Consider the following 17,070-nt stretch of genomic DNA (forward strand, 5'->3'; position numbering starts at 1 on the left):
AATTTACGCTACATATATTTTTATGAAATGTTTTATTTTATCGAGTTCTTACGTTTTCGCGATTGTTACACATAGGAAATGAAAGTATTTTTCCGGATTTAAATCGCGTATATTTGTTTCTTCAAACAAACCGACGTTTCGGGCCCTGTATAGGTCCCATGTCAGTCAACCGTGACCATAGGACCAGTAAAGGGCCCGAAACGTCGGTTTGTTTGAAAAAACAAATATACGTGATTTAAATCCGGAAAAATACTTTCATTTCCTATGTTTTATTTTATTTTAACAATGCGATTCTTTTATTAAATTTAATTTACGATTGCTTAATGGAAATTAGAAATATATGAAAATTAAAACATATTTATCAGTATTACAGTTTTATGTTTGCTTGGAATTTTCATCACACATTTAACATGTTTTCCAAGGGTTGTGAATCTCCTTCGATGTGTCGATTTCATCACGATGTTTCCCCTTACCGCTGGCGAGAGTTACTGATGCCAAACATTCAACGTACTTATGTAACTTAGACATTAAAGTAATAAAAAAGGCCACCTCAGGAACTGGATCCTTGACATCTTCATTGGAAAAACTTTACCTCACTAGGTTGGTATATACTCGTAGCTACTGTAGTGTAAGCGGATTGTCTATGATTTGTCTCGAGCGCACACGTCACACGATGCAGCTTAAGGCGACTGCTCAGTTACCACGCCTTCGTGTATATTAATGTCGAATCTGAATTCTATTTACTAGGCAACAACTTTTACATTCCTCTGAATAATAGAACCATGCGGTCCAAACCGGAACCAAATTTAAGCCAGTCTCGCCCGCGTGGCCGGGATGCTCATTTAAGCTAAAACATAAAGCTAAATGAATAGAGGGTATTTTGCTATGACAGACGCACGCGGTGACAGCGCGATGAAATTCGTGGCGAATAAATGCGGCCGTAGAGAGGGCTGTCTGTGTTGTTTTTTTTAATATCAAGTGACGGGACGAATAACGTGTGCGCGTGATGGCAAGCTACACGCCTGTCCTTAACAGTTGCAATGCCAGTCAGAGCTTTAAATCGCAAAGATTCGAGAGGCACGTAAGTTGACAAGTCCCATGTGCTTATGATTTCACCAGCACCTTTACCCTTCAAAACCGGAACACAGTAATGCCAGAAATAGGTAAGGTGGCAGTACTTCCTTGGACGAACTCTTACACAAGGAGCTCTACTGCTACTAAACCAGCCAACCGCTAACCAAATAAATGCCAATACGCTAGCACTTGTAAGAGCGGATACTACACCTACACATATATTATTAAATTGTAATTATTAAATAAATAAATATTGTAATTGTCAGTTACGATCTGGTTATTTCTATTTCATTCTCTATTTATAACAAAAATTTTTATCGCGCATAATTCGAAATTAATCAATTACACTCGCCAGCAATGACATGTATACCGCATACTAAATTGAAATTCAATTTCCATATGGAAAATGTTTAGAGAGTAAAATAGAGAGGTTATTTGATTGTGATTTAGTATATACACACATAGTAATGCAAGCGCCTGTATTTATAATAATATGATAAAGCAATAATGTTTGTGGTCATGTTATAGCACTGACTATTCCTGAAACTGAACATTTCTGTGGTAACATCTAATATAACGCCGGAATTACCCATTTACGAGGTCAAGCAAATCTTGTTACTCAGTCATCTTGAGATATTCAGAGGTGAATCAATATAGACGTGTTAAGTTCTAAGTTCAATTACGAAACGGGATTCATAATTGCTATTGAACAAGTCTTCGAGACTTTTTTGAGATTTGTAAACATTTGCAAATCGTATGTTGAGTAATTTGGAATATGTTCTTTGGTAAATTAAAAATAACATAATTGTTAAATACAAACATCAACACAAAAAAAAATCCTTCAACCCGACAGGACTCGAAACTGCCACTACAGCATTCTGTCCCCACTGCTTTACCAACTAAGCTACTTGTCGAGTTACTGAGTCGACGAATTTATTCTACATGTCTGTTAAATATCCTTGCATTGACTTTTCGGTTTTCAACACCTTTTTCTTTGTATTTAATAATTATAACTAGTGGAGTGATTTCACAAAATAAAAACAAATCAATAAAAATAACACAATTAAATTAATTATTTTCGTAACTGTAGTAAGAATTGGATATAGGTTTGTATTAATATTTCGAGTTGGGTAGCCTGGAAGCCTAAGATTAATATGTATTGATCTAGTTCAGATTCCAGTCTCCTAGAGATTTTGTTCTTTAGTAAATAAAACTCATTTTTGTCACAAATATTTTGTAATTAAATTTACTTATTAACTATAACTGGTTGGCGACTAATACCATCTCGGAAAACTATAACCTACAAGTCGACTTTACATTGCCATTTGTAAAGAATTGTATAGCATAACGAACTTTATATTACCTGTGTAACCTGCAAAAAATTGGGCCGGTGCGGTGTGACGGACTATGGCCGAAACCTTCTGATTATAGGAGGCCCGTGTTTAACAGTGGGATAAATAATGGGTTGTTAATGACGATAATAATTTAAGTTTGATATCTTTAATTGAATTATCTTTAAGCAATTGTCTTTAAAAGATGCGCATAAAAATTTTAATATGAATTTGATTATCAATCGTCGCAAAACACATCTCTTTTTCGATTTACTTCAGAATATAATGGACTTTACGCTACAGAGCAAAAGGATCCTTCGGGTTGTTTCCGAGAAATATCAATGGGAAACTGTTAATGTTCAAACGGCCAATGAAGCTGGTGACTTTCAATCCGACTTTATTACCTTCAACGTGGTTGCTTTCTTTTTATTGCTGTTGCGGCATTGCCATGGCGGAGTCTTCACTTCTAGTAAAAAGCCGATAAATCAGTTTTTCACCCTCTACCGAGGACCAATAAATCAAGAGGCCTGCTAATCTCCATACTACAGATTGTAACTCTGAAAAAAGGTCGAAATTCAGCCTAACTTCTAGATGTCACGTAACTGGCCGTAAATATCAATTAAATCTTCTTTAATATGAAATAATAAAGTTGAATTCCTTGTGATATCATTCAAATATTATTCAAACTTTGTCAGATATGCGCGCCAATAGATGGCATTGTGCGTTACAAACGAATTTATAAATTAACAGTGCCAAATATGGTTGCAAGGTCACAGTTGTTTTTAAAATATTTTGACGGTTTTGCACAGTAATTTCATCAACGTTAAAATTGAGCACGACAAACAAAAAACAAAATAATAACTTTGTTACAGAAATCACTCAGCGCCTCCATATTTAAAATTTGAAAACAAATTCAATTGGGTTAGGCAAAGTAACCCTTAGGGTTACAGTGATATTTTGTATATAATATAATATTTATTAATATTTCGATAAGTAAAAACGTCTTTAATTTCTGCTCTAGAAAGTTTTATGCCCGCCTTCATATCTGCGTGTGTGTTCTCTCGCTATCGGTCTATACGCGCGCACGCGTTTTTGTGTGTATGTGTGTATTTGATGAATTTTACTGTATTTATATACATTGTGTATGTATATAAATACAGCCAATGGCAGAATATCAAGAATATCGGCAATTTTTTTTATATAATATCAATTAACGGGACAAACAGGTCGTGCGCCTGGTGGTAAGCTACAGGCTTGTCCATAACAGACGCCACTCTGAGCTTTTAATTACAAAGATCTTAAAAGCACTGCCACTGCACCCGTCCCCCTGAGACATAAGTTAACAAGTCCTATGTGCCTGTAATTTCACCAGCACCCTTTAAAACCGGAACACAGTTATGCTGATATTACTGTTTGGCGGCAGAAATAGATAAGCTGGCAGTAGTTCTCTGGACGAACTCATTCACAGGGAGCTCTACTGCTACTACTTCGTGAAAACGACCGCCAAGAATGACTATTTTATTTTTATTATGTTATGTGAATATATATATATATATATATACTACAGCTTCTGCGTGTTGCGTGACTAGCTTGTTTCTTGCAGGCACTCTTGTTTGAAATAAATATTGTAAATGATAAATGTATATTTACAAAGAGCAACCAACACCTGGAGTTATTTGCTCATTCTTCTCAGGGGAACCTGCCTCAAAAATGAGCACGTTCGAATTTATGTTAATAATTATAATAAACTAGTGGAGCAATATCACACTACATTATCATCAGACATCTCTAGTCAGTTGCCGATAGCTGTTAGGTAAAGTTACCTGGCTGAGCGAAGAAATAGATTTGTCACAGATGGCGTTACGGCAAAAAAGTAGTTAAAAAAACCAAAACAAGTCTGCAGCAAGCATATAGAAAAATCCGTAAGGCCCGCTGGTTCGTTCCGTAGCTTATTTGGCATATCGTCAGCCACGGTTTGCTGGAAGACGTTGGTTTGAATCCAGCCGGATCGAAGAAGTTTGTCTTAAGTGTGCAATCTTCGTAATAAATAATTAAAGCGCTTGTGCTATTGAAATTGGAAACAACGACGGTACCACAAACCGTCAGGCCCGAGACAATATAGAAAATTTCGTTTCTACATTGACCCGGCCGGGAATCGAACCCGGAACCTCGGAGATGGCGACACCATGAAAACCGGTGTGGGGTGTGTACTCCATCGCGGAGTCCGTAAAATAATTTGTTTATTATTTGGGAAACAACCAGTTTACAATTTGTGTATTAGATTATAGTTAAAAAAGGTATCACTTAAACCAGGGAAGTTTCCACTAATAAACATAATTTAAAAAAGAACGAAAAACTACTTGGTATTTTTTTAAACACAAAGATAATAATAAAAAAGAAACTTAAAAAGAAATAAACTAAAAAACAAATGACATAAGCTATTGTTTATAAATGGACTTTACAAATTTTGGAAAGAACAAATAAAATATATCTACATCTAAATGATTCTTATTATTAGATTAGAATTTTTTATTTCATATTATCAATGTTATAATATTACAAACAAGTTATACTTACTGTTTCAAGTGTAGTTTTGCTTACCAATGATTTTTAAGTTTGAATTACGAGACATTCTTAAACAAACAATAGGTTAAATTCGGGTTATTATCTTACCTAAGTGCGGCTTTATCGCAGGCATCGGGCGTGTCGACGGCGGGCAAGTTGTCAGTGTCAAGGTCGACCTGATCGAGCTGTTCGTCAGTGGGCGTCGAGCAACTCTCGCCCTTCGAGCGGCTCGACGAGCGCCGCACTATGGTAAGCGCGCCTTGTTCTGTTGACAAAACAATTTTTTTTAATTTTAGTTTTGAAATCTAGAACTTACACACTAAAATCTCTCCTTTAGGAAAATAATACGAGTATGTTTAGATAAAACTAGAAGAAAAACACATGCAACTGGCTGAAGAATAGATTTAATGTCTCATTCTGGCGTGCATCCACAACAACGCGTATATCACATGATCGCGTATCATATGATACGCGTCGTTGATATTGTGTCGGAGATTTGATACGCCAAAATGATACAAATGTAGGTGCGACATTACAACCTATAGGGCGAGGCCAGACGAGCGTAAACTTTAGAGTTGTGAGTCGTATTTTTTGAGTCGCTTAATTTACACTGCATTCGGTTTCTTATTAAAGTTCGGTTTGTGCCACACGATGACGCAAAATGAATTGTCTGCCGATTCACGCGCGCAATTACTACTGAAATTCGGTCGCACTGTGCGACGTGCTTGTGCACCCACACAAGCACCGAGGGGTAAGGGAAAGAAGATGAGGGATACATATTGGCATGTCGTAGTATTTTACAACTTGATCTGGATGTTCACATAAACTTTCACATATATGAAAGTACCTACACTTTAATCTTTACATACTAAGCAGATAAAAAACCTGGGTACAGGTTTTTTATTTTCTTTTAACATCAACTAATGTTTCATAAATGTATACTATTTCTAATGGATCTGTTACACTATATGACAAAACACCAGTGCGAATGCTTAAAAGCAACTCAATAAAATACCTTCGTCTGGCACCTCAACCGAATCTCAGTCGAACGTAAACCACGAGACTCAAAAAGCGCGACTCACAACTCACAAAATTAAGCTTGTCTATTTCGCCCTAAATGAACACTTCACACGCTAATACAGAATTGTGACAATACAACGGTTTACATTCCAATATCAAAGAACGTGCTATATTCATGTTGACAAAAGTACAGTTAAAATTCATGCATTGCTAAAGTTGCATACCTTTACCTGAGATATGGTTTTAATTAACGAAAAGGAAGGAACATGGAGTTGATTAAGAGCAGAAGTTCAAAGAAAATAAAAGCACATACGTATAAAAACAGCTCTAATTGTACGTCCCAGAGGAGAGCCGTTCCCAGAGTACATGAAACGTTCTATTCATATGTTAAGCTACATAGCCGGCACGAAAAACCGGCACACTAATAAAAAGGTAGCTTAATTAAACCAGCGTTTCTGTTATTCCAATTTCTAGGAAATTTCCGATTGAATTTACGTCGACGGGAGATCTGAAATTTCAGCCAGTTTCACGTCAATATTAAAGGCTTTTATAAAAGAACCTTAGATAATTATGTTGGCAAAAAAAATTGAAGAAGTGAACCAACACATGAAGGTTGTCTGGCAACTTCTCGTCAATGTCATGTGTTTTGTGCGTGATGAAAGTGATTTCATTGTTTGTACGCAGAAAAATTAATATATAATTATATAGATGCGTAAAGTTTGAAATTTATTTAATACTTTCCTCATGTTCTTTGAAAACACCACTGTGCTTTGACGCAAATGCTTAGTTCATGTTGTCTACGTATATTAGGCTTTTTCACCTGTTCTGTATCAATGCTTCAAGTATGTTTATTCCACCTCTTTATTGCTTTACGTTTTACCGCTAGATTGTATTGTATTTCGATTCTAATCACTTTCGATTTTTCCCAATTTTTTGAATGTTTCATAACGACTTCTTTGGGAGCATAGTTATGCCTCAGCGGTATCCACCAAACAATTGTGAAAAATGATCTCAGGAGTAAATTTCCTGTACATTGAAAAATCGCCACGAAGTTTTTTTACAATGTCAAGTGACGGGACAACAAGTCGTATGCCTGATGGTAACCTACACGCCTGTCCATAACAGTTGCAGTGCCACTAAGAGCTTTAAATTGCAAAGATCTGAGGGGCACCGCCACTGCGCCCGTCACTTTGAGACATAAGTTGACAAGTCCCATGTGCCTGTAATTTCACCAGCACCCTTACCCTTCAAAACCGGAACACAGTAATGTTGACATTACTGCTTCGCTGCAGAAATAGGTAAGGTGGCAGTACCATCTTGGACGAACTCTTTCACAACGAGCTATACTCCTACTAAATTTAATTTATTATAACTTTTAATTTATTATAATTTATTAAAATTTTCAATACTTTTAGTTCATAGATTACGCAATATAAAACGCAACTTCGTAGAAATTTGTCTATCTAAATTTACCTAAGCTTTATTAAAAATATTTTTTCCAATCCTGTTTGCGAGAAAATAGCTTTTTTTAAGCCTATATAAACGGAAGGACGCAGTAATATCTGCCCACGACTGTCGGCTTACGGCTCCGTCACGAGAGCTTGAATAAATTCTCCGGTTTATGCGTTATCGTCGGTCTAGCTGAGAATAATTATGACATGGTGGTTTAAACTAGACCGCACTAGGGAAACCCTGTGTCGCTGGTGTCATGGACACACACATAGATAATCACAAATTACACACAAACTGACGAGAGAAATAAATGTAGGCTGTACAAAATATTTCTCCCGGCCCGGAAATCAAACCCGAGACTTCTGCGTGGCCGTAACTGTTCGGCCACGGAGACAGTTATGGTGTAAATTATTGTTGAGATTTTCTTATTATACTAAAACTAATCGGTTAGGTATTGCTCAAATAGTGATGTTTTAACTAAAAACAAATTACGTAATAACGTTGACAGTACCTTGGGCACCCTGCTGCGGATACCCAATTTTATTCATATAATTTAATTCTAGTTTTACTTTCTAGTATTTAAGCTTTTATTGTGCCGTACCTGTGTATTCCAACTTATTATCTAATAAAAACATCAGTTAGTTGCTTTATGTGCGTTGTACTAGTAAGACTATTGCTTGGTACATATTAAGGTGATTTGGTAAAAATAGATTGATATTGTTAAATAGCTACTTGACCGAAGTTTTAGTTTTGCTTGTATACAATTATTATTCTAATATTTTTTTTACATTCGATTCGAGTAAACAAGAGTGAATCCAAAATTTATATCCTTATTCTATCGATTATTAGCGGTTATTACGCAATAACCGCTGCCAAAATGATCTAATCTACTCTCGCATTATCCTTGAGGATTAGTTTTAATAAGGTAATTAAGAAGTTATTAGGATCAAGGTGTGAGGTGGATCATTCACGGTACTTCTTTGTATCTTTTCACATAAAACAGATTTACTTTTGGATCCTAAAATTGGATTCCGGGCTTTGTCTTCAATGTTTGTATTTTTAATATAGCGAAGTATCTTTACTTGTAGTAATGTAGTAATTTATTTATTTGTACATAAAAATAAATACAGTTCAGTTACCAATAACAGGAACAGAAACATGTTACACCTTATGGAATACGTATGTTTAAGACATGTACTTTTAAACTTTATCTAAACCGGTTACACTGGCTCCTACACTAGGCAAAGCCTGTCTCGTAGGTAACCAATTCTAGAAAGGATGTAAAGTCTGTTCCAATTCATTCCGAACAAACAGCAAACAAGAGTGTTTGGTTAAAATTCTAAAGTAATCACTCAATAAATCGAACAAGCAACGTTCACGTATATTTCGAAGACCTCGACTTGATATCTCACCATTGTCTCCAACAACATTCATCCGAACAGCATCGCAAAATTGTATATGAAAAATGGTAGTCAATTAGTGTGCCATTCTTTATAGAAACAATTTCAATAATAATAATACCTGTAACTTCTTTAGCGAAAAAAAAGAAGTATGTGAATTTTTAGCTCGTTGTGACGAATTATCAAATGAATCAACTAAATCATTATTAAATTCATTAGATAAAATTATATTGATGATTTCATGTTTCCAGACGCAAGAAATTCCTTTCAAGAACTATCGTTCTCATATCAGCCGGAAGACGTCCACTGCTGAACATAGGCCTCCCCAAAGATTATCAGACTAGCCAATCGGACGCGACGGTTACCCGCCGCCCTTACTGTCCCATCTAGATTAAAAAACTAATAACTAACTAAAAACTATATTTGATTTTATTTATTAAAGATATAATAGAAATAAATCTAATTTATCCAGTTAAAAACAAACTACATCGGGAGCCGCGCCCAGGGTCATCGTGCTCAGTAAACTGACGTTTCTTTAGCGAAATAAGTACACTATTTACACCACAGGGGAAATATCTACATTCGAGTCACCGGTCTTTAAATTATACACAATTCCCATAGGTTTTCTTTCCCGAAACACGTCAATGAGAATTGAAATGTGACGTGTATTTTTAACTACGGATGCTTGTCTCCGGGGTGGGATATCCGCGGGCTGTTTTCCAGTTCTGTTGACTCGCCGTCGCCATGGCAACAAACGACAACACTGTTGAAAAAAATCTTAGGATAATGTAACGAATCAATATCATTGCGTCATCGTAACAAAACAAACAAAGAAACAAATGTGGTAATAATTATTAATGCAAAGATCGATCACTTGGAAAAAATCCTGCGATCCGACAGGATACGAACCATCAACAAGATCCGACAAGATCCCCGTCTTACGAATTTTCTGTATGTTTGTTGTAGACCTTTATTTTTGGTTTTTAATGACTTTTTTGCCGTAACGCCATCTGTGAGAAATCCATTTCTTCACTCAGCCAGGTACCTAGGAGCTGATTAGAGATGTTGTGCTAAAAGCAGCAAATATAATGTATTAAAAGGACTAGATAACATTTTTAACGAATTAATGTTTATTGCCTACCTTACAGTAATGTGAAAATAAATTATTCAAAAAGGAGTATCCAAGGTTCAGAGAGAGGTCCAACGTTCGATTCCTGGGCCGGGAGAAATATTTGTTTCGTCTTTATTTATTTTTACAGTGAGTTTGGATGTAATTTGTCGTTGTCTATGTTTTATTCATGGCACCCGCGATATAGGCTGCGTTATTATTATGTTACAATTATATAATCAAAAGAAACTGCATTTGTGACAATAAACTTAGTATAAATAACAAACATTGTGGAGTATTCCGAAGCAATGTGAATGGCTTCTCTGGCAAGTCTTAAAGAATGACAAAAGCGTTTGGATCTTTACATTTCTTCGGCTGCCCGTTTAAAACATAATCGGATTTGTAATATGCCAGATACAGACCTCGTCGTTTTTTAACTATATACCTTGCCACCGTAAAGTATTTCATATGCTTTAAATAGTCATAGTGATGATTTTTCTTGTTACAATGTTTTTGATAATTAATTATTGCGTCCAGAAAGTTGTATGTTTGACTTTAGGTTCGGCGTGGTCTGCGATGGAAGTATTGTTTTTTTTTTACAGCACATAATAATAAAATTAGGAGTACCCACCTACTCCGCCTGATGCCTCATTTTATAGACAATACTTTGTTTTTATGTCCCATATACACTGTTAAATTGAGCAGAGTATGGCGGAATTTTACGTTTATTATTCCGTAATATATACATTAAGAGTAACATGAAATATTATATACCTACGTAGTAAAAATCTAAGTATACTCAACTATATAAGGTGAAATTATACTATACATTATAATTATACATTAATTATTTAAACTATAGATTTTAACAAATACAGTAGTAAAATCAAAACTTCTTATAATGGAATTGCCAAATCACTCAAATCACCATGCAAAGTGCTTTTACTATTAAGGCTACACGGTTCAAATTCGTACTCATTATAATGACCCAGAATGATATGGTCTGTGATAAGATTAACTACATCTGATCAGTGTTTCCTCTTAAGTCTTCGGTTCACCTAAAAGCCTATGAGTACATATGTATCGCCTACGCGCAGATGACTCGTGTTCACGAAGTCACTGTATTCTTGAAAGTGTGCAAAGATTTAAGAGTCTATACAACCTCAAATGGCTTTGTTTAATTCCGCATAACATTGAAAGTGTTGAATCAATCAATTTGGAAAAAAATATGTAGTAAAATCGAGGATAATATATGTACATTGCTTAGTGTACGTTGCTTAGCGAACACGATTCCTTAAAATTTTCACGATAGAAAAAAACACAAACTTACCTCGAAATTTTACAAGAAAACCACAGTATTCAATAAATACGATTTTTTTTTTTTTAATATCATCTGAACTAAATAGAACACGTAGAGTACACGACATACATTTTTCAGGTGGCTTTAATAAAATGAACCGGAAATGCATTGACTTACAATTAAATGGACGACGGGTCTAATACAAAAACCACGAAAAAAATGTCCCAAGTTAACCTATTTAAACGTAGTGACATGTAAAGGAATATGAAAAAGCTAAAACGTTAGATGTAAATTGTAATGTCATCGCAGTACTGTCTAATTTTGCTTGCTTCGCTGTCAGTCGAATAATCGAAGACTAAAGCGCGAATGACGCTCTGTATACGATTTTAACGCCCTATAAGTTCGGACACTTTTTAGCGCGGACCCGACGTCCATATAATTGTAAGTCAATGCGGAAATGGGAAAAATTTGAATTCAAGCTGAGGTAGTATCGACTCTTAATGACAGTGACTGAATCTCGTTTGAGTTACTTTAATGCGTTGTAGGCGCGTAAAAAATATGTCGTGTATATAGGCTCTAAGACTGTGCAAAAGATTACTAAAGTGGTCTATTACAAAACTGCTCGAGTTTAAATGCTTAATAATCTAATAATAAATGAAAATATCTAACAACAAAGTAACTTAATATCTCTTGTTAACAGTTGTTCAAATCGTTAGCAGTTGTAAAGTTTATTTCGCAAAATGTCGACCAACAAAGTAACAGAAGTATGTCTAAATTGTAAAGTCGTTTTTAATTACGTCGTAAGCTCTTTTAAACGTAAATTTTATTGTTCTTAATGTTTTTCGTTGGTAATAAAATAGTTTGTATTTTAGTTGAAATACGAGAAAGGGTGTAATGACTGCTGGTATAAGTTATGCGATCTGTATCATTGTCGCGTATCACTTTTGTATTCTTACTACTGGTAATCCGCTCGTTATATTATGTATACATGGTACGCCAAAATGATACGCTCAAATTTGTAAACAATCGGCTGTATTACTTATATTATACATCTTTATATATCATGACCAAACTTATCCAACTTATCTCATACCAAATTGGTAATAAAATGCAGTGAAATCGGGCATACTATTTAGTCTGGACTAGACAAAAAAAGACATGTGAGGCGTGCCGCCGCTAACGACGATTTTTCCCGCCGGCGCAACCGTCGCTGATGTACTTGACCGGCGTAAAATTGGTGTGTAAAAATTGGTTTTATCTTAATCATTTTCTCAAACAAATACAAGCGAATTGAAGTTAGTATGTTCTTCAATTTCTATAGAATCTCACAGCATTCTAGATAGAAAGTATAACGAAAAATAGACCATGGGACCTGTAAAGGGCTCAAACATTGATTTGTTTGAAAAAACAAATTCGCAATTTAGATCCAAAAAAAGGTACATTGCCAATGTGTAACAATCGCAAAAACCGAAGAATTCAATATATAACCATAACTTCACAAGTTTACATTATGCTACTATAACAATTAATATATCATTTGTAGCGGGCTAATGCTACATAATGGATTTTTGGCCTATGGCCCCGAAGAGAAAGCCAATTTATTGGCCGACCTTTTTGGGGCTAACTCGCGCATTCACGACCAAGATGCGCAACCGCCGTCAATTCCCCACTGCGGAGTCACAATGCCTGATATAGTTATCAGACAATGTGATGTCCGCAAGGAATTGCAGACTCTTGACGTGCGGAAAGCCTATGGTCCGGATGGGATACCTCCTATCGTCCTTAAAAGGTGTGCGGCGGAGTTGTCTCCCGTACTGACGCGCTTATACCGCCTCTCATACCAATCTGGTAACGTGCCCCTAGCTTGGAGGGAGGCCAACGTGCAACCTATCCCCAAGAAAGGAGATCGGTCTGATCCGACAAACTATCGCCCAATAGCTGTCACTTCAGTGCTCTGCAAAGTGATGGAGCGGATTCTAAATATCCAGATAATCCGGCACCTGGAACGTCACTCCATTCTTAATGATCGGCAGTATGGGTTTCGGCCGAACCGATCAACGGGTGACGTTCTAGCGTATCTAATGCATCTCTGGGGTGAAGCTATCGACAAACAGGGCGAAACCTTAGCGATAAGTCTGGATATTGCTAAGGCCTTTGATCGGGTCTGGCACCGTGGTCTCCTCTCCAAGCTTCCGGCATATGGTCTTCCCGGCCGCCTTTGTGAGTGGATCTCCGGCTTTCTGCGCGAGCGAAGATTGCGTGTCCTTGTTGACGGAGGCACTTCGCGGCTCGTGACAGTTAATGCTGGGGTGCCACAGGGCTCAGTGCTGTCGCCCACGCTGTTCCTTCTGCATATCAATGACTTGTTGCCTTTTGGCAACATTCATTGCTATGCAGATGATAGCACAGTGCACGGTTGCTATTATAAGCAATCGTCAAGCACCCGGGAGGACCCTGAGAGAAACCGGGAAAAACTTGTCGCTGAGCTCAACCATGTTTTGGAGCATATATCGTCGTGGGGCTCCCGAAACTTGGTTGAGTTCAACGCCAAGAAAACCCAGGTATGCGCGTTCAGCTCCAAAAAATCCCCATTCCTTCCACTTCCCCATCTTCAGGGTACAACGCTGACGCTGCAGGACAGGCTCAGTCTACTGGGGATGAGCATCCGGAAGGACATGAGCAACAAAGATTACATCGAGAGCGTGATCTGTACCGCGTCGAGCAAGCTTGGCATCCTGAACAAGGTGCACCGATTTTTTACTCCAGAGCTGCGATACCTGTTGTATAAAGCTCAGGTCCGAAGCAGCATGGAGTACTGTTCGCACCTTTGGGACGGCTCTGCCAAGTACTTGCTCGATGCCCTAGATGGACTGCAGCGCTACGCCTTCCGTGTTGTCAACGATCCTCATGTAACTGAGCATGCGGAGTCGTTACAGCTTCGCAGAGATATAGCGTCTCTTAGCGTATTCTATCGTCTGTACCACGGTGAGTGCTCTGAAGAGTTATTCAACCTTGTCCCTTCCTCTCCTTTCCATCAGCGGACCACCCGTGCCGGACTGCGTTGCCACAGTTGGACGGTCAGTTCAATACCGTCCCGCACTAAAAAGTTTGGCAATTCGTTTTTATGCCGAACCATCAAATTGTGGAACCAACTCCCGGCGCATGTATTCCCTCCCCTCTATAACATCGGGTCCTTCAAACGTAGTGTGAAGAAGCATTTGGCCAGACCGGCAAAATGATAGTGACGGAGTGAAGATATTTGTGTTTTCCATCCGTTACTCTCATCTCTGGACTGTATTCGCACTTTCCATCAGGCGCGGTGCAGTCATTTTGCCGAGTCACAATAAAAAAAAAAAAAAAAAAAAAAAACCCCTTAAACGTATCACGAAAGTTCAAAACGCCTCAGTTATTGGCGCTTAACGAAAAAAATTAAATAAGCTTTTATCTAAATCTGAAATAATTTTTAAATTGTAAAAAGTAGATGTGATTAAACCGTGAAATGCCAAAATAACCAACATCATAAAACACAAAATTTAAGATAATCCAAATAATTACACACAAAAATAATTATTTTATTATTAAAATAAGTGAAACGTAATTGTAATGTGCATTAAACAGAATCAGTAATCAGACAATATGAATTTTTAAAACATAGACTCATGCAATATTTCTTTCTATACGTCCATAATTGAGTATGTTTCATAGATATAGAGGTGCGAAAATGTTAGGAAATGACACAATATACAGAATGAAGTAAAATTTGTGCAGTATAGTGAATGAGTAAAGACGAAGAGGGTGTACAACATTCAATGGTGACTAAATTAAAATTTAATTAAAAAAAGTAAACATTGCGAGGTAATTCCTTATAAGAACTTACATGTATACAAATGTTTTCGTAATAAACCAGTGAATTCTACAAATCGTGTCATCTATGGTGATGATACTCATAAGTGATACGCGACGGAGCCCACCATAAACATCTTACTTGTTGAGATCCCGTGAAAAGTTCAACGAGACATGTGAAATCATAACGTCATTAATATTACAATTATTATTCTTTACCTTAATTATTTTGTTTCAAAGTTGAAACTTTAACACTGCCTCAGTGGCCGTACGGTTACCATGCCGGACTGCCACGCAGAGGTCCCAGGTTCGATTCCCGGGCCGAGAGAAATACTTGTATGACCTACATTTATTTCTCTCGTGAGTTTGGGTGTAATTTGTGGTTGTCTATGTGTGTGTCCATGGCACCCGCGACACAGGGTTTCCCTAGTGCGGGGCTATGTTGAGTGTGTGCGTTATTTAACAAAAGGTGTTGAATTGTAAAAGACTCGGTTGAAAGATTGTCAATATATATGTATATTATATATAATATCTTCAGACTGATTTTCGGGTTTTGACAGTTAGGTTTTTAATGTAATTTCTAACGATATATTTCAGTTTCAGTTCTAACACAACTATTCAAAATATATAACCATTCAGGCCTTTAAACTTAACTACTTAGTAAATGCGATAAAAATGCGCATATCGCGTGTGAGAAGCAAACAGCAAACACGTTCATGAAACTCATTAGACAACTTTCTAGTTGCCAGGCTTATAATGTTTAGCTTTCCAAGCAGTGTTTGACTAAGTCCTCTTATTAAGTTTAAACAAATACCGACTGAGAAACTAGTAACAGTAGTGGAACTATAATTAAAGGATACCGTTTGCCTCTATTTATGACTAAATATCATTTCAGTTTTACTTTGCTTTAAAAAATAGTAACAAAGAATAATAACTGTTTTTTTGTTCCAGGCAACCACACCAATTACTTGGTTTTAGTATATCTAGAATAAAACAGCCCTAAAACCAATTTAGAATCGAACCCGGCATTTCCATATGTACCCACAATGCTGGCCGATAGGCTACCGAGGTCATTAATGCCAAATTGACAATAACAACTTTTTTCACTGCAATAGATTCTACATCAAACCTATAATAAATATTTTTTTATAGAATGTTACTTTTCTATTTAAATTCAAATTTAAACGAAAATTCGGTCTACGTCTACTAACGGTCAGGACGTTACTCCTAGTGAGGAGAAAAACCGACATTAAACTTATTTGAATATTACTTGTTTCAGTTATTATAGCACGCGCCCACGACCATCAAACTAAAAACAACTTGATACTAATTTATATTAAATTTGAATTTGAACTAATTCATTCATCTATATAATATCGGTTTTATTCAGGAAATACGTGATACAGACGAGAACGTCCTTAGCGGGCCTTCCAAAAGTCAATTTTACTCTGTATTTTTTTCTCAACAACTGCTAGTTTAAAAAAGAAAAAGAATATGATGACAAAACGTGAATCTACAAGGGAATTTTATAAAGGGTTTGTGGGAAAAACGTCAATTGACCACACGTATTTTGACTGCGTTTTATGTATTGTTTGTACTATTGTACAGTATTAATAATAATCATTACCTCTACAAACTTGTTCACTTTCTTTAATAATGATGATGAACAGTATCAAACCTTTGCAGAGACTGGTGTCTGAATTAGGTTGATTCTTTATTTCAGTTCACCGGTCTCTAGCTCCGTAAGAAACAATTAAAAAACTACTCCTCCGTTTTTAACGAGGTCTGTGTCAAGTGATGGGCTTATGTAGTGAATTAGATGTAAAACTTATGTTTTTACTTATTATGTACAGAACACATATATGTATTAAAAAACTAAGTAAGATTAAAAATAGTGACTAATCTAATTAATGAGTGAGTAAGTAAACACAACAAAAAGTACAAAGTGTTATTTACTAACGGTGGTAACAATAATAA

At 36.5% G+C, this 17,070-nt stretch overlaps 1 protein-coding gene across 2 annotated transcripts in view; it reads right to left on the reverse strand.

Annotated features, from left to right (window-relative positions):
* Positions 1-17,070, reverse strand: part of LOC113226174 (calcium/calmodulin-dependent 3',5'-cyclic nucleotide phosphodiesterase 1-like) — a 371,342-nt gene that overhangs the window by 77,177 nt on the left and 277,095 nt on the right. For both annotated transcript variants that reach the window (XM_026458709.1, XM_026458708.1), the window contains exon 2: positions 5,079-5,235. In XM_026458709.1, coding sequence (XP_026314494.1) covers positions 5,079-5,235 — 157 coding nt within the window. The remainder of the gene's footprint in view (positions 1-5,078; positions 5,236-17,070) is intronic.

This window comes from Hyposmocoma kahamanoa, unplaced genomic scaffold (genome assembly GCF_003589595.1).
Source record: "Hyposmocoma kahamanoa isolate Upper Pololo Valley unplaced genomic scaffold, ASM358959v1 182, whole genome shotgun sequence".
In the NCBI taxonomy this organism is placed as follows: Eukaryota; Metazoa; Arthropoda; class Insecta; order Lepidoptera; family Cosmopterigidae; genus Hyposmocoma; species Hyposmocoma kahamanoa.